The sequence below is a fragment of the Talpa occidentalis genome, unplaced genomic scaffold (assembly GCF_014898055.3).
Source record: "Talpa occidentalis isolate TD23 unplaced genomic scaffold, MPIMG_talOcc4v2.1 talOcc4.16, whole genome shotgun sequence".
In the NCBI taxonomy this organism is placed as follows: Eukaryota; Metazoa; Chordata; class Mammalia; order Eulipotyphla; family Talpidae; genus Talpa; species Talpa occidentalis.
The window spans coordinates 4,907,750-4,925,652 of NW_023601653.1; the positions used below are offsets into that span (position 1 = coordinate 4,907,750).

General features: G+C 63.1%; 1 protein-coding gene across 2 annotated transcripts; it reads left to right on the forward strand.

The window, feature by feature from the left end:
- The first annotated feature begins 307 nt into the window (after positions 1-307).
- On the forward strand, positions 308-17,688 carry PDGFB (platelet derived growth factor subunit B). 2 transcript variants are annotated; one of them, XM_037513538.2, is made up of 7 exons: positions 308-937; positions 8,101-8,197; positions 10,400-10,489; positions 11,591-11,796; positions 13,115-13,259; positions 15,634-15,784; positions 16,106-17,688. In XM_037513538.2, exons 1-6 carry the CDS (start codon positions 875-877, stop codon positions 15,756-15,758), a joined length of 726 nt encoding a protein of 241 aa, XP_037369435.1. In that variant the 5' UTR covers positions 308-874; the 3' UTR covers positions 15,759-15,784; positions 16,106-17,688. The 2 variants fall into 2 exon arrangements, with proteins under 2 accessions (XP_037369435.1, XP_037369434.1); XM_037513537.2 differs by having other exon boundaries at positions 857-937; positions 15,631-15,784.
- Positions 17,689-17,903: the final 215 nt, after the last annotated feature.

Here is a 17,903-nt window from a genome sequence, read left to right on the forward strand (position 1 = left end):
GAGATTTTGCGCGCACACAGACACACGCGCGCAAAAAGGGGGAAAAGCCCACCCGCCGGGCTCGCGGCGAAGAGGAAGCCGGAGCAGCCGCAGCCGCAGAGGACGCCCGGGGCCGCGAGCCGGCGGCCGGACGACCCGACGACCCGACGGGCCCGCGGCGCGGCCACCTGTCCGCCGGGCCGGCCCAGGGCGCAGCGGGCACGCCGCGCGCGCCGAGCAGCCGTGCCCGCCGCCCGGGCCCCGCGCCAGGGCGCACACGCGCCGCGCCCCCCGCCCGGCCCGGGCGCGAGTTTGCCCCGCTCCCCGCCCCGGCGCTCGGGCCGGCCCCGCCACGCCAACTTCGGAAAAAGTTTTTTGGGGGAGACGGTGACATCGAGGCGCGCGGCTCTGCGCCTCCCGACTCCGCGGACCTTTCCGGGAAATGTTGCAAAAAAGCTGAGCCGGCGGGCAGAGGGAAGCGCCCGCAGCCGGCGCGGGAGGACGAGCCAGCGACCGCCGCGTTCTCGCTCCTCTCGGAGGTTGGAGTCCCCGGGGCGCCCCCACACGGCTAGACGCCTCGGCTGGCTCGCGACGCAGCCCCCCGGCCGTGGATGCTCGCTCGGGCTCGGGATCCGCCCAGGTAGCGGCCTCGGACCCGGGTCCTGCGCCCAGGCCCTCCGCAGCCCCCCAGCGACGGAGCCGGGGCCGGGGGCGGCTGCGCCCGGGGGCCATGCGGGAGAGCCGCGGCGGCGGCTGCAGCGGCCTGAGCGCCTGAGCGCCGCGGCCCCGAGCCGAGCCCCGCTCCCCCCCCAGCCCCCGCCCCCCACCCTGGCCGCGGGGGCTGCGCGCTCGGTCCACGCGTCCGGGGCCCCGCGGGGCCGGGCCGGGAGTCGGCATGAATCGCTGCTGGGCGCTCTTCCTGCCGCTCTGCTGCTACCTGCGTCTGGCCAGCGCCGAGGTGAGTTGCGACCGCGCCTGGGCCGCCCCGCGGCATTCCCGGCCCCCGCCCCCCGGCGCCCCTCCTCGCCGCGGTGAACTTCGGCCCCTGGGCACCCCGCGCGCCCGGCCGCGGGCACCGGATGACCTCCGGGGCCGGACGGAGGCTCGGGCGGTGCCGGGCGCTGGAGGGAGGGGACGGCGGGGCTTCTCTCCCGCGGGATCCCGAGCCTCCGAGCGGCGGGGGCGGGCGTGGGGCCCGGCGCCCCCCCCCCAGGGCCCGGGGAAGCGACCCCCGCCCGGCCGGAGGGCGCGGGGCTGGCGGCGCCGAGGGCGCAGAAGGCAGGCGCCTTCCCGACCCCACCGAGGCTCCAGCTGAGGTTCTCCCTGGACCGCGGGGTGCGGGCTCGCGAGCCGGCGGCGGCCCCGCCAGCCTCCCGCGGGGGGCTGCGCCCCCCCCAGGCTCCAGCTCCGGCCGGGGCGGGCGCCCTCGGGCCCCGCGGGGCATGTCCTGCCCGGGGCGGCGGGGCTCTCAGGCCCCGGGGCGGGGCGGGGGGGCCGCGGGGAGACAGGTTCGGGAGCTCAGGTTCGGGGAGGAGGGGCTCCTGAGGAATCCAGCCCCGGCGCGGCGCGCCCCAGGCCCCGTACCTGCGCCGCGCCCCGCGCGAGGAGGCGCCTCTCCCCGCTCGGGGGCGCGGGGCGCGCAGCCGGCGGAGCCCAGCCGCGGGGGGGGGGTACGGGAGCGTCTGCGGGGACGATCCGGTCGGATCAGGCCCGCGTCCCTCCCCGCCTCGCGCGGCCGCGGGCCGGCAGGTCCGCCCGGAATCCAGGTGCGAAGGGGCGGGGCGGGCGGGGCGGGCGGCGGCGCGCGCGGGGAGGGGCGCGGCCGCGGGGACGCGGGGTCCCGGCCCCGGGAGGGTCGGCCGGGCTCGGGCCGCCGCAAGGCGCGGGCGGGCGGCGGCGAAGGGGTTAAGGCGCCGGGCTCCGCGCCCCGCCGGGCCTGGGGCCGCCGCCGCGCAGGTTGTTTTGACCGCGGCGGGGCCGTCGGCGTCGCCTTTTGTTCTCGGGGCTCCTCGAGGGCCGCCGGCCTCCCGCCCCGGGGCCCGCCCTTCCGCGGCCACCCCGCGGCCCGCGCCCGGGAGGAGGCTGGGGGCTCGGCCCGGCCGCCCGCGGGCCCCTCCCGAGGCCCCTCCGCGCTCCCGCAGCCCCGGGCCGCCGCCGGCTGCCGGGGAGGGGGTGCCGGCGCCCCAGCTGCCGCCTCGCCTCGCCTCGCCCCGCCGCGGGGCTGGGCCGGGGCCGGGGCGTCCTGGGAGGCGCGCCCCGCCGCTGCTCTCGCAGCCCACCCCGCCGGCCCCGGCCCGCACTCACCCCTCGCGTGCACACGCTCGGCCGGCGGCGAAGCTGCGCTCCCGCGGGCACGCAGAGCGCCGGGCACGCACCACCGCGGCCGGGTCGCGCGCCCGCCGCGCCACGCCCGAGCACACGCGGGGCCACACGCGCGCGCACCGCACTCGGACGCACGCCGGCCCCGCACACGCGGCTGAGCACGTGTGCACGCACGCACGGGCAGCACGGCCCCTGCACACCCGCCAGATGCCACCCCCGCGCAACAGGTGGGCCCACGGCGGCCCGGGAACCTCACCATTGCGGTGACCCCATTTTCTTCCCGGGTCCTCTGAGAAGGGGAAACAGGAGCCGTCCTCTAGGGGCTTCACAGCACCCACTTTTTTTCTGCCAGGTGCTGTCAGCCCAGGGTGCCCTCTCCTAAGTGGTTTTTTACCCCCCAGGCCAGTGTGACCGAAAATGGTGTTGATGTGATGGGGGGCAGCTGTGATGTCCAGAGCATCTCTCCCTCCAACAGTCCCCGGCTGGAGCCTCCAGGGTGGAGGGCTGGCGGCGGGTGAGGGGCGCTGGCTCCTGCCTGCACATCCTCTGTGCTGACCCCCGTGTGCTCTGCAGAGGCTCCTGGCGACTGGATCAGGCTTTCTGGGGCTGCCCCACCACTTCCAGCCTGATCAGCACCTCTTCTCCTTCCCCACCACTCCGTGGTGTGTGTTTGGGGGAGTCCGTGGCACAGAGGCTGGTGCTTTCTTGGCTTTGCTCACCACACCCTAAATACACGCCAGCCTCTGGAGCTGCAATTGTGCGGTGTCCTGCAGTGCCCAGCGCTTTCCTGTGAAGCCTGCGTGAGCCTTAGCTGGGAAGACATGATTTGGGGCTAGTCCAGGAAGGGAGAATCTGGGGAAGCTGGCTGGTGGGGCGGCCCCGGGCTGGCCAGGGCACAGGCGTGCGCCACTGAGTGCAGGTGGAGGCCTCGGCAGGCGGGAGGGAAGGATGGGAGCACTGCGGTGGGTGATGTGCAGGGTCTGCAAGGCCTGTGAGGTCCCACCTCTGTCAGCTGAGCTGGCTTCCAGGACTGGGGATCCTCCTGACAGGCAAGGCCTCCAGCCTCAGCACCCCACAGCCCTTACCAGGCAACTTTCTCCTGGTTTGCTAATGGTGTCAGGTGGTGGGAGGACTCTCAGGCCTGGAAGAGTGTGTGCAAGGTTAGGATCAAACAGAAATGGGATGCTCTGGTGCAAGACCTAGGGATGTGCGTGTGTGTGTGTGTGTGTGTTGTGGTATATATGGTGTGGGGTATGTGTGGAGCGGGGGATATGTGGTGTATGGGGTGTACGTGTGGAGCACGAGTGGTGTGTGGGGTGTGTGGGGTGCATATAGGGGTGCGTGGGGTGCGAGAGCAGTGGACTCAGCAGGAACGTTAAGGAAGTACTGGCCATGGCCCTCACCAGTCCATCTCAGTCTTCCCTTGACTCCCCTCCCCCCATTGAAATGCCCCTTCTGGATCAACTATTTTCGTTTTCTGGTTTACTGTCTGTTTTCCCTCATCAGCGCGTAAACTCCACTGGAGAGCCTTTGTCTCAGTCACCACTGTCTCCCACGGTGGATGATCTGTAAATATTTGTAGAAAGGACAGTGAATCCTGGTGGGGGGAGGGAAGGACCAGACATGTCTAGTGCTTGCTAAGTGCTTCATAAACACGGCCTCGGTTAGTCCTCGCCTGGGGTGGCCGCCGTGGCCACGTTGGCCCCCAAGCAGGCAGGCCTCTTTGGAGGCCCCCAGCCCCATCTTAATGATAAGCATGTCTTTCTTTTCCGTTGGGGGGGGGGATTTGAACAGGACAGAGGGGGGTGGGACAGAAGGAAAATCAGAAAATTGCAAAGGTTCTGTGGCTCTATTAGCTGGGCCTCAGTTTCCACCGCCTAAAAAAAAATGAGAAAGCTGAATTAGCTCAGTTTCCTGAGAGCAACAGGATTAACTGGTCTTTTGAAAATACAGATTTCTGTCTGTTCTCTTTTCCCCTGACCCCCCCTTGCTGGGAATGGGAGGTGGAGGCCTGGGGGTGGTGGTGGGGGGCAATAATTACAATGGCTGCCGGGCCTATTTTCTACCCTCACGGTTTGGTTTTCTGGCTCAAGGGAGTGGGTGGTGGACAGGCCAGTGGGAAGCCGGGCTAACGTGAGGTGCGGGGTAGGAGAGTCCCAGGGGCCATCGGAAGGGCTGTGCTAGGTGGGAAAGGCTGGTTCTAAATGGCTTCTGTGGTCTGCCCAGAGAAGGCTTCTTCAAAGGGCTTGGCTTTGGCATCAGCTCGAAATCAGGCCTGAGACTAGCAGGCAGGCAGGCACTCAGAAGCCTTGTCAACTTCTCCCCCTGCCAGCCACAGACAACGCCCCGGCTGCTTGGACTGAGCCCTGCCGTCGCCCTCAGCTGAAAGGCAGGCAGGCTGGGGAGTGTGTGTTTGTGTGCGCGCGCTGGGGCCCGGGTGGAGGGTGGGGTCCGAGCGCCTTTGATCTAGCAGGCTGGTAGGGAGCAGGTAATTCACCTGGCCTCATGCTCCTGCCCTTCCTACCTTCTGCAGCTGGCGCTGGGGGTGGGGTAGGGTAGGGAGGAGGCTGTTTGCCTTGGCTCCTGTGGCTGGCTTTGCCCCAACTGCCTTCTCGCCACGCCCTCCTCCTGCTAGGAACCCCCGGCTTGAGATCTGGGGCAGCTTCATCAGGATGCCAGGCCTTCTTTCCCATCTTCGAGGAGCACTGCCCACAGGTGCTTCTAGAACCTGGTTCCAAGAGAACCTCACTCTGGGCTGCTGGTCCTCCCAGAGGAGCCGGGACCCCAAGCAGAGCTGACTGACTCCTCACCCACCCTCGGCCTGGAAGGCACCCGCCAGCCCACAAGCTCCCAGGCAGTGCCAGTGTGGGCCTGGGGTGTCACTTTCGGTGGCCCAGCTCAGGGGATGATGCAAAACCTGCACTCCTTGTGGGCAAGCACCTCTCCACCACCACTGTCAGCCTCGAAAGTGCCCAGCCCTGCTGGGCGCGGGTGGGCCTGCTGCTGGCTGCTGAAGGAGTGAATGAGGACCCCTCCACTCACTCAGTGGTCCTCCAGTAGCCCCACTTAAAAGATACTAAAAGATTAAAAAAAAAAAAAAAAAGAACAACTTTCTCAGAACCAGCTTCCTTGGCGCCTGAGCCCGGCTCTTTCTCGTACGACAGACTCTCCACCTCTGCTCTAGTGACACTGCGGGGCGGGTGTGCCTCTAGGTGGAAGGCTGCCCAGGCCTGGCTGGACGTGCAGCATTACTGGTCTCCACGTCCTAGACGCTAGTAACCGTCCTCCAGTTGTGACCACCAAAGTGCCCCAGGTGTGGCCAGTGTCCGCCGGAGGCCCACCCGCCCTGCCTGAGAAGCTGTGGCGTGCTTCGGAGGAGGAGGGAGCTGCTGGGTTGCAGGGGATGCTGAGGGCCAGAGGCCTCTGAACAGGAGCAGCAGGTGGGCTGGAAGATGGGTGCCTGGGAGGGCCTGGTCCTGCCACTTCCAGGTCATGTAGATTGTAGCCATTTCCTTACCGCAAGCCTCAGTTTCCTCATCTGGGAGGGATGGGGGTGAAGATAAACGCCTTCCTCCCAGGACCGGTCCCTGGTACAGCACTTGGCATTTAATACAAGTGAGCTGTGGTACTGTTATCAACTCCTCTTAATGAGGCCTGGTCTTCCAGTGGCCACATCACCAGAAGTAGGGGCAGGAATGGCCTCCCTGCTTAGAACAAAGTGGACTCCTTAGGAGGCAATTTGCTTGGGGGGGGATAAGAGGGAATATGGTTTTCCTGGGGGAGCAGTTGGGAGAATCCCATTGGAGAGACCCCCAGGAAGAACGGGCATCCCCATGCCTTGTAGCAGTACTTATTTGGCACCTGCTGTGTGCCTCTCCCCGCTCCTGCCTCTGTCCTAGGCTCTTCCCCACTCGCCTTTGGCAGACCTGCCTCTGTCGTCCTTTGCCTTGTGGGCCAGGTCGTGGCCGCCCACGGAGGCTGAGTGGGGTCGGCTGCTCCGCCACAGCTCGGAGCTGCAGGCAGCACTCCAGTGGGCGAGGAGGTCTTGGCAGGAGCAGGAAGTGCCATTTGGCACCCAGTCTTGGGGCCCGTCTCCTGGGGACTTAATTGAATCATTACTCCACAAGCAGCCTGGGGGACCTGGCTGGGCACCCCTGCCCTTGGTTTCCCTCTGCTGCTTCTCCTGCCACCCCCAGGCGACTCAATATTGAACCAAGTGCTCCTCTTCCGTCCCTTGCAGCAGAGCGGGGCCAGAGGGGCCAGCCTGAGGGCGTGGCGCAGTCGGCAGCAGTGCACTCTCTGGACTGCCAGTTCTGGGCTTAGCTGAGACCAGCCTCCCATCTTCCACCAACTTGGGGCATGGGTCCCATTTGGACACACACCAAAGGTGTGGCCTCTCCCCTGGCACAGGCGGGCAGAGCCAAGATGCCCCTTCTCCGCCCCATACTGGCAGCCCCTGAAGCAGAAACCCGCTCCCAGCCAGGCTTACTGCTAGGCCCCACCCTCTCCTTGCTCGAACTCTCGACAGCCCCCGACATAGGGAGGGCTTTAAACTCCACGTTCGAAGGAGGAAACTGAGCTCGGGGGTTTCAAGCAATTTGTTGGTAAAGCTGTTGTGCCTGAGGATGGCCAGAGGCAGGCAGGATGGACCGACCCCTGGAGGAGGTGTTTCTAGGCATTTCTAGACATCCGCCCAAGAGTGGGGAAGGCTAGCTGCACACTGAGCTATCACCAGGCTTCCAACCAGGATGACCTGTCCTCCCCTGCCGAGGCATGAGGCAGCCTCTGAGGACCCTCAGAATTCAGGTACCAGGAGTGGTCAGGGAACCTGCCAGGGAGGAGCTGCTCCCCTCTTAACTGAGGAAACTGAGGCCCACGGTGGTTTAGGCCAAGTTCAACGGTAAGAGGGCAGGTCTGCGGATGACCTGTCCAGAGCTCCTTCCAAAGACTGTGCCGTCCTGTGGGGTGTGCCGTCAGGGTCTGAGCCTTCTCCCATGAGGCAGCATCTGACGCATTTTCTTTGCCCCAGACACTGTCCAGGTGGTGCTGCTCAGCACCCCCCTCCCTCACCTTGCTCTCAGGCCCCTGGTACCAACCTCAGGGGCTCCTCACACCACGGGGGGTGTGGCCTGTGACCTTCCTATCAAGCTGCTCTCATGTCATTGTGGGGCCTGTGGTTTCCCTGGAGGAAACCCGGCTCTGCGCAGAGCCTGTTGAAGTGTGTGTTACATCGCGAGTGTTTTTGGTAACAGGCCAGAGGGGCTCTAAAAATAGGGTTTGGTTAGGCATGGTGGATGGTAGTCTCTCAGGTTCCCCGGCCGGGCTGGTTCTGAAGATCCCCCCTCTCCTCTGAATGAGAGACTGAAGAGATCCTGTGAGTGCGTGGGGCCTCCCAGCCTTGGGCACCACACTCGTGGGAAGACTCGGTTTGAAGGCAGGTTCTGCTGCCGCTGGACTCGGACTGAGGGCGTCTTGTATTCGAGCCTGTTTTCTCATCTGTAAAATGGGGGCACTCGGATGTCCTGTGACAAACGCTGGCTGTCCTAGCTGTCAGGTGTGGGGGGGCTGAGAGGGACATTGGATTGTTGGGGCCTCCAGCACATGCCTGGTGATGAAGGAGACAGATGGACATCACCAAGTGTCAGTTAAAGCAACCCGGGCTCCCTGGGGGGGGCAGTGAGGGTCTGCCCAGCCTGAGCTGCGGGGGTAGGCTAGGTGGAGACTGACCAGTCATTTCCGCCCCCCTGCGGGGAGCCATCACTCCCAGCTCACTTCATCCCCCACTGTGTCTGCCTGCAGGGGGATCCCATTCCCGAGGAGCTCTACGAAATGCTGAGTGACCACTCGATCCGCTCCTTCGATGACCTCCAGCGCCTGCTGCATGGACACTCCGTAGGTAATTGACTCCCCCAGTTCTCTGGCTGTCCCTGAACCTTGGGAGCCGGTTGGGGGGTGTCCCCTCTTCCTTGACATCGAGAGAACCAGAGTCCACGGCTGCCCGGGAGGACTCGGTCGTGCCTGTCCGGGGCAGGACAGGACAGAGTAGGCGGGCGGGTTGCTACCTGGGATGTGGGGCGTGGCAGGAGAAGCACCCACATGTGGCTCTGGCTTGGTGCAGAGGGTGGGGTGCTGGAGGAGGGGGCGGGGAGAAGGTGCCCAGGGCATCTGCAGAGAACGCATCCAGGTGTGGACCCAGCCAGGGCGGGAGGTGCCAGAGCAGCCATCTCCCTGCGCTCTGGAGGAGGGCCCGGGCGGTGAGGTCTCCCCGGGACACCTGGCCCAGACTAGCGGGCAGCCCTGCCCGTGCCCGCGAGCAGGCTTGGCGAATGGGCACGTGCCTGGTGGCACACACGTGGCGGGGCTGGCGGGCTGGGTCGGGAATGTATTTATAAACGCTGTCTTCAGAGCAAATTCCATTCTATTCTAACCTCTGGCCTGTTCCCTGGAGCCCTGGTCAGCACCCCCCTCCCTGCACCCCCAGCTCCCCTTCCCTCTGGGGTCTTGTCTCTTTGTCACTTTGTAATCCTTGCCCAGACTGCTATCTACGGGGGACAGCATTTCCTGCCTTTGTCTCCTCTCCCCGTTGGGCCCCTGGCTCCCTCTCAAAAGCATTCCCGGGCCCTTTCAAACCCGTCTGTGCCGGGGGGCTGGTGAGGCAGGCGAGGCAGGCGGGAGGGGGCCCCAGCTGGGCCCACCTATTGTTCACCAGGCCCCCCACCCGCCGTCTCCCACACCCCCCCCCCATGCCCGACTGGCCAGCCCTGGCCAACACAATGGGGCAACTTCCAAATTTAGCCTTTCTTTCTGCTGTTGCTTTCCAAGGCCCTCTCCCCACCCTCGGGTAGCCCCTCCACACCCCGGGTGGGGGTCGGGGTTTTCAATAGTCGGCCTGTTTCGAGGCAACCCTGTGGCTATTTTTTCCTAACCAGCCTAACCTTTCCACAGAGCACATCTTCCCCGTCTCCTCCCCACCAGGGACGTTCCGGAGATGCAGGGAGAAAGCAAGGAAGGCGGCGGGAGGCGCGGGCGGGCGCTGGGCTGGGCGCGGGGCTGGGCGCGAGGCTGGGCGCGTGGCGGGGCCGGGACAGTCTCCTGCGGCGGGAGGCTCCGTCGCTGGCCACGAGCTGGGGGCGCAGGGTGAGCCGAGGCAGGGCGCGCAGGGCCCGGGAGCTTGTCCCCGACACCCCTCGGTTTGTCTGCTGCTCTTCAGCCATCACACAGCTCGAGGGTCTGCCCTGAGCCGGGGTGGAGCTCCAAGTCCCCTGGCCCACTGTCGCCTCCCGCCGTGGCTGCCAGCACCCTCTTTAGAGAGAGGGGTGTCTCTAAGGAGCAATGATGAGGAAGGGCCCTCCAGGCCCGAGAAGGGCCCTGCAGGGTGACCTCAGGCACGTGGGGCTGCGTGGGGCAGAGGCTGGGCAACCGGTCAGCGGGCGAGCCCGAGAGAGGGGCGTGATGAGAACCTGGGGGCGAGAGAGCGGGGAGCTAGATGGGGAGAACCTGGAGCTATAATGCGGGGTGAGGGCTCCCCCTAGCCCAGAGGGCCCTCTACACCCCTTTCTCTGCCTCCAGCCCTCATCCCCATCTCCTTCCCTCCTTCTCTCTCGCCCAACCGGCCATTGTTGGGGCTCCAGAGGGGCTGTGTCCAGGGCCTGCCGGCCCCCCTGGGGATTCTGGGAAGTTCTCCATTCTGCACTTCCTATGGGAACGCGGGCGGAGGGGCACTGGAAACCGCCTTCAGAGCTCCCGGGCCTCGCCCTGCCCTGGAGGCCGAGGAGGGTTCACTTACAGTAGCAAAGGGGCAGGGTTATTTTTAACTCCATTGACATGGGTTCTGTCCAAAAAATGTGGCTGAAGAGTTTTGACAAGGATTGAAGGCCTGGGAGAGCCGGGAGAAGTCAGGGTCCCACCACCTTCTGAGTGGCCACCCTGGGGTTTGCCTCATGGGCTCCTCCTCAGGGGTGGGACCCTGCGGTTTCAAGGAGCTGGAAGGGGAGTCTGTGCTCTAGAGTGGGGTGTCGGGGTCATGAAGCAATTCTGCCTACCCCAGATCCCCCCACGGGAGTCCCCAAGGTGCCACTGACCAGACCTTCTCTTACAGATGAAGACGGGGCGGAGCTGGATCTGAACCTGACCCGGTTGCATCCTGGAGGCGAGCTGGAGAGCTTGTCCCGAGGGAGGAGGAGCCTGGGTAAGGCCGAAGCTCAGCCCCTGGAAGGACAGGGCCGGGCTGGAGAGGGGGCAGCAGCCAGCCCGAGGCCGGGGAGCTGTTTGTCCCACATTAAGGACAGAGTTGAGCTAAGAGAATATATACCCACCCTTAAATACACTCTATGGAGGAGCTGACTCATCCCGTCCACCCCAGCCCCTCCCCGTTTCCTAAATAGAGTGGTTTGAAACTCATTTGCTCATTACTTCACCTCTGGAGTGAAGATATTCTTCACCCCATTTTACAGAGTTAGAAACTGAGCCCGCAGAGGGCCAGGAAGTCGCTAAGGACCCACAGCCAGCAAGGGCTTAGGCTGAGGTCGCAATTAGCGCTTCTTGCTGTACCCTGAGGCCGTCCTGGGGGGTGTCTCCACTGGAGTTATGGGCTGCAGCCTGGCACAAGGGCGTGTGGAGAGACTGGGGCCCACCTCCTACTCTGACAGAGACTGAAAGGCTGCCCAGGGGAGGCAAGTGCCCACCTCTTCTCTGCTCCCCTGCAGTCCCCAGCGCATGGTAGACAGTGGCTGGGGAACTTCCGGAGTGGCATGTGGCCTGTGTTCCCCGATTTGAGTTGTGCATTTGAGCAGGGAGCCTCAATTTCTCCGCATGTCAATAATGGCAGTAGCCTCCACTTTGATTGTGTGCTTGCTGCAGGCCTGGCTGCACCCATACTGTTTTTAGATCACCCAGGGTGGTATAAGTGCTGTTATTCCATCTCACAAAGGAGGAAACCAAGGCTTCGAAAGAAGCAACCATGTAACCATAGATGAAGCAATGCAAAAGTGGCTACAAGATAAGGCATGAGGAAGGGGTGTAGGCCAAAGCCACAAATGTATCAAGTCATAGAATAAAATGGTGCAAGGAAACTGATTTGGCAGCAGGCCAGAGCTCCCTGAATCATCTCACCGGGTCCTTACAGAGGTTTATGGGTGTAGATCTCATCCCCATTTCGCACACGGGGAAACTGAGGCTTGGAGCCCACCAGCCACTGGCCAAAGTCCCAGAGGTGCCCACTGGGCTTGCCTACCAGGCGGGGGGCTCTGGGCCCGCCCACCCTCCTGACGGAGGGCCCCTTTCCCTCCAGGCGCCCCGACTGTGGCCGAGCCAGCCATGATCGCCGAGTGCAAGACCCGCACCGAGGTGTTCGAGATCTCCCGGCGCCTCATAGACCGCACCAACGCCAACTTCCTGGTGTGGCCGCCCTGTGTGGAGGTGCAGCGCTGCTCCGGCTGCTGCAACAACCGCAACGTGCAGTGCCGCCCCACCCAGGTGCAGCTGCGGCACGTGCAGGTGCGCCCCTCCCTGTGCTGGGCCCCTGCAGGGACAGTCCTTCTGGGCGGGGGTCCCCCGGCCAGGCTTCCTGGGGCTGGGAGGCATCGCTGGCAAACCCCTGAGGTCTGTCCAGAGAACTGCAGCTCTCAGAGAGGTGTACGGAGGCCACGGGAACTGGGGCCACAGATGGACCCCCATGCAACACTGGGGATGGAGCATGACGTAGGGACTCTGCCTCCTCCTTTCTAGGGGCACGGCCCCAAAATGCCCCTTGAAGAGACATGACTCCAGACATTCACTGGACACTCAGAATGTTCTGGGCAGCTGCTCAGGTTCCTTTAGGTTTCTTCCTCCCACAGAGAGAGGCTTGGAGAGGCGCCCCTGGCTCTGTGACACCTGCTCCCCACCCCACCCCCCCACAAGCTGTGGCTTTAACAAGGAGGATGTAGGGAAGCGCCAGGCCACAGAGGGCACCAGAGCAGGGGCTGCCCCACACAACTAGTCGGTGCTAAACGCTGCCTCTTTTCTGGGGAAATTGGGCGTCTAACCCTCTCAAGGACATTTGGAGTAGAAACCATCCTGGCGGGGAGGACAGGGCTGGAGGAGTCTGGCTGTCTCCTGATGCCCGTGGCAAGGTTTCTACACCCCCGGCCAGCCTTTCCCACACACCAGTTCAGAGTGGTCCGACTGCTGGGTGGTGGGCACACCCGGGGCTCTGCCTGGGCTGGGGAGCCCTGCTCTTGCCAGATGATCGGCCTGGGTGGCCGCGCTCCCCTCCCCACTGGTCAGCTGCGGGTGTTCCTCATGCCCACCGCCCGTCCCTGGCCGGGCTCCTGTGCCCGAGCTGACAGATGTACTCCCCACCCCACCGCCCACCGTCGTGGTGTCTCCTGTCCCCGAGGCCTCCAGCTTTGTGGACGGACACCTGACAGCTGACCTCCCCTTCCCGCCTCCCTCCTGGATAAAGCCTCCCCCACTTCCTTCCAGACAGCCACCTCCCGCCTCTGCCACAACCCCTGACCTTGGCTGGCGCTCCGGGAATGAGGACACCACGCTCAACCCGGAAATGCCTTTCTCCCTCTCTGGGGGACCCTGGGGGGGCTGCGGCCCAGTCAGAGGCCAGGTCGGGAGGGCTTGTTTTGATGGAAAAGCTACAAGAGGGGCAGAGGGCAAGGTCCTGCTATTGTTCTGACCGCAGCGCCTGCCTGCCGCTGCCCTGCGGGCTTTCGAGGAAAGATCAGTGCTGGGGACGCCCTGGTGGGCAGAGCCGGCCAGCGGCTCCCCTGGCCCCTGACCATGCGGTTCAAGCAGGTGCTTTGGTGGTTCTGTCCTCCAGGTGAGAAAAATTGAGATCGTGCGGAAGAAGCCGAGCTTTAAGAAGGCCACAGTGACCCTGGAGGACCACCTGGCATGCAAGTGTGAGACGGTGGCATCTGCACGGCCCGTGACCCGAAGTCCGGGGAGTTCCCAGGAGCAGCGAGGTAACTGCCCAGCCAGGGCTGCCTCCGAACTCTTTAAGCTGGGCAGCCGCCTTCTCCTGTGGTAGCTCCTTGGGAGGGATTTGGATCAGGTGCACCCTGGTAGAATGCATCTCACTGAGAACAATCCAAGGTCCTCTCCTGCCTGTGAGGCCCTGTGTGAGGACGTAGCTCCCTGACTTTGTTGCTAGTCTCCCTCTCTGGTACCCCAGCCACACTGCCCCCCTTGAGTGACTGGGTTTCTACCTCAGGGCCATTGCACATGCCAATCCAGCTGAAATTCACCTCTCCGAGTTCTTCACAAGCCTAGCTCCTTCTCTTGTTCAGGTCCTTGTTCCTCCCAGTTCATGCACTCATTTAACAAAGTAGGTGACTAGGGGCCTCCCTAGTGGCACAAGGGGTTAAGCACAGCACCGTGAAGCTATCCGCAGCCTCTGTGGCACAAGTTCGAACCCTGGCCGGCCAGGGAGCTACCCACATGGCACAGCAGACCTCTCCTGACTCCTCAGCTGCTCCCCTCAGCAGTGTATTTCAGTAGATCCACCTGTTCTGTTCCCCACTCTGTCTCTGGTGAATCCTCTCAACTCCCACACCTCTGGCCTGTACCCCAGTTCTTGTATGCATAAATAAATGAATCTTTTTTTAGAAAAACCAACAAAGTGGGAGACTAGAGTAGCAAGATTGGGGTGGGGGCTGCTCGGCACAGGCTGATCCAGGCAGACCTGTAGGAGGTGGCGACTTATGAGCTGTTTGCTGAGCTGAGCTGAGGCCCTGGAGGCTGGTGATTTGGCAGCTTCAAATTGACATGGAAATGACTTATGGAGTTAACACTGCTGGTTTTTCTATTTATGAAAAAGTATAGTCTATGTTTAAAATGGGCTTCTTTTACATGCCTTTGTCTCATGCCATCTCCCAAACTAGCTTCCGGGGGGAGCATGTGTGACAAATTCATTTGTAAATAACAAAGTCTTGTCATTTTAGTTGCAGTATTTTGCCTCTGCTCCTGCAGCTGTCCACAGGCCCAGGCTTGGTGGTGTGGCCCCTGTAATGTGGTGGTCAGTGGCAGACCTCCCAGGCTCAAGTCTCTGCTGCTGCTCTGAGCTGTGACCTTGAACTTGCTCAGACTTGGCCCAGCCCAGCGTTGTGCTAGTGGCCAGAGTTCTGGAGTGGAAAACCCCTGGCCCTTCTGTGACTCTTCTGGGTGTCCTCCTAGACGCCCTGAGTCCCTAGCTTGCCATTTGCAGAGGTGGGGTAACTGCCTCCTTGGAGCTTGTGTTTGGGAGGTAGGAGCACAGGTGCTGGCCTCAAAGAGCTGGATGGGCAGGCCTGGGAAAACTTGGAAGGCTCTCAGGATGAGAGCTCTCAGACCTGGAGCTTGGCTCAGCTTTCACTACCAGCCAGGTGTCTAACCTGGAGCCCAGGGGAAGAGGCTTCTGCCTCTTCCTGAGAAAAAAAGTGAGTCTTAGCTGATCACTTCCTACTCTGAACTCAGTGGCTTAAGGATGTGATGGCCAGGTTCAAGGGCCATTTTTTTTTTTTTTAAGATTTATTTTATTTATTTATGCATACAAGAGCTGGAGTACAGGCCAGAGGTGCAGGGGGTGAGAGGATTCACCAGAGACAGAGTGGGGAACAGAACAGGCAGATCTACTGGAATACACTGCTGAGGGGAGCAGCCGGCGATACAGGAGAGGTCTGCTGCACCATGTGGGTAGCTCCCTGGCCGGGGATCAAACCTGTCCTGCAATGGTTGCAGATAGCTCCACAGTGCTAAGACTTAACTCCTTGCTCCACCAGGGAGGCCCCTCAAGAGCCATTTATGGTCTCTCCCGCTCTGTGCTGATGGGGCTCAGCTGGGCGGCTCTACTGGACTTTCACCGCGTCAGCTGTCCTTCCCACGTGGCCTCCCCTGGCCCCAGCAGGGGAGCCAGACTTCTCTTCTAGTGATACAGGCTTCCCAAAGCACCAAAGTGGAAGCTCAGGCTTCTGCTGGAATTGGCATGTCCTCACTCTGCCTGCTTTTATTGGTCAGCAGATCCTAGTCAGGGTAATGTCAGGGTAATGACAAAGCACTCGAAGTCATAGTCAGCCTCCTCCCTCTGTGTTTGCCTGCACCATGTCGTTTGTTCCTCCTATAAGTCCAATGAGGTGGACATTTTACAGATGGGGAAACTGAGGCACAGAGGGGTTCAGTGAGGCCCCTACTCGTGGTGAGTGTGGAGTTGGGGTTTGAACCCAGGAGATCTGGCCCAGAGTCCCTCCTGTCCCTTCTTTGGATCAGAGGACTGGGGAGCTCTGTGCTGGGCCTTGGTGGAGTGCCCAGGCCTCCTCCAGAGGATGTCCACCATCTGATGTGATTGTTTCTTCTCTCAAGCAGCCAAGACGCCCCAAACTCGGGTGACCATTCGGACAGTGAGAGTCCGCCGGCCCCCCAAGGGAAAGCACCGGAAGTTCAAGCACACGCATGACAAGAAGGCACTGAAGGAGACCCTCGGAGCCTAGGGGCATCTGCTGGAGAGTGTGGGCAGGTGAGGGCCTGGCAGGGAGACGGGCCCGGAGCCTGTGTTTCCTTCTTCCTGGCTGTGGCTTAGGCTCTGGAGGGGCTGGGGGGCATTTTCTTATACAAAATCCAGGCTCCACACCTCCCTCTTCCCACCCCTCCTGCAGCCCGTTCTCCCCTGGGGCGGGCGGGGGTGGGGGAGGGCCTTGGCAACCCCAGCCCAGCCATGTCCCCTTGAGAGAATGGGGGGCAGTGGCCGAGCCCCGCTCCCGCCCCGGGGAGGTGAGCCGTGGTTGGGACGGAGCCGCCCGGCTGCCTCTGACCCCATGTCGCTCTGCTTGGCCCACAGGGTTATTTAATATGGTATTTGCTGTATCGCCCCCATGGGGTCCTTGGAGTGATAATATTGTTCCCCTCGTCCGTCTGTCTCGATGCCTGATTCGGACGGCCAATGGTGCTTCCCCCACCCCTCACGCGTCGTCCACCCTCTGCCAGCGGAGTCTCCCCTCGGCGGCCTCCAGCATCTTACCCAGAAGCTCACGAAGGAAATGAAGGACCTGGACTCCGTCGCTGTCACTCCCCCGGCCCAAGCATCTGAAACGAGAGCGCAAGAGAGACCGATGGGGTTGCTGTTTGGGGGAAGGGCTGCCTCCCCCAGCTGCCCGCCCAGGCCGCGCCCACGCGCTGTGGACTGGCCTGAAGAGGCTCCTGTGGCCCCGGCCTTCTGGGCGTGGCCTGCCTGGTCCCGGGACCCCGGCCGCTGTCAAGGGGATGCGCAGGCCCCAGGGTACCTGGTGCTCCTGTGCCTCAGGGCGCGTGGGGAGCACAGACTGGAGGAAACCCTCCCCACGGGGCCCGGCCCAGTCACCTCCTGTCCCGTCTCCTCTGCCCCCCATGGCTCCCTTGCACCATATGCATGTGCAGTCTCGGGGGGTGTGGACCACGCCGGGGCGTGTGGCCAGAGCACGACAGCCAAGTGCCCCAGATGGGTCAGAGGTGAAGTGAGCCCTGGAGGTCAGTGTAGCTGGTGACCTGGACGCCTGCTCCCCCGCCTGTCACGTCCTCCTCCGTTTCATCTCTCTACCTCCACCCCGCCACCCTGCATCTTCCTCTTCTCCTGGCCCGATAGCCTTTTCCCCCGTGGGGAGTCCCTCAGTGAGGCCCCAGAGGACCCCCAGCCACCGCTCCAGAGGGCGGAGAACCCGGGTCCAGGACCCAGGGTCCTGCCCATCCTAGTCCAGCCCACCCCAGCCCTAAGGGGGGTGCGGTATGCACATGGGGGGGCTGCATGTGGGGGCGCTGCTCACACCCTACGCAAGGCCAATTGTATATTTATGGCAGTTCTGGCAGATGGAGTGACGTGTCTTGAGGAAAGGGGTCCTTTTGGTAACTCACACCATGTCGTGTAGACAGGCCGTGCCCGACCCAGCCCCTGGCTTGGAGGGGCTGAACGAGAGCGAGGGGGAAAGGGGGCATCTGAACCCCACTTCCCTGATTCCTCAGCTCAGCCCCCTTCCAGGCAGGTGTGAAAACCCAAGAGAAAGTCTCCAAGGGAGGGGGCAACCTTCGCTCCCCCCTCCGCACATCTCCCCATCTTGATCCTTTTGCGTTTCACCTCCGGTGGCTCCTCCCAGGAAACCAGCTCATGGGCTGGGAGTGGGGGAGACAGGGAGCTGGTCCCCAGAGCCCCCGAGGGGCGGGGCCTGCGCTCCTTCTCCCTGCCCACCTTCCACTGCACTTTCCCCCTCGCCTCCCCCAGATCTGCTTCCTTCAGTTTGTAAAGTTGGTGATTATATTTTTGGGGGCTTTCCTTTTATTTTTTAAATGTAAAATTTATTTATATTCCGTATTTAAAGTTGTACAAAAAAATAACCACAAAACAAAAGCAAACGAACCCACTGGAGGTCTGTCTGTTGGCATCGCGCGGCAATTTCCCTTCCCGCCTTGGCAGGGCTTGCCCGCAGCTTGCTGGAGGCTGAGCGCCTGTCACACGCACGTGCCCATGGGCCAGGCCACCCCAGGGAGGCCTGTGGGGGTGGGCAGGCACTGCAGCCCCCTCCACTGGTCCCAGGTCCCAGCCCTGGGCCTGCCCATGCAGTGAGGGGAGAAGGACTCTCCAGCCTGGGGGCACCCGGGGGGAAGCAGGG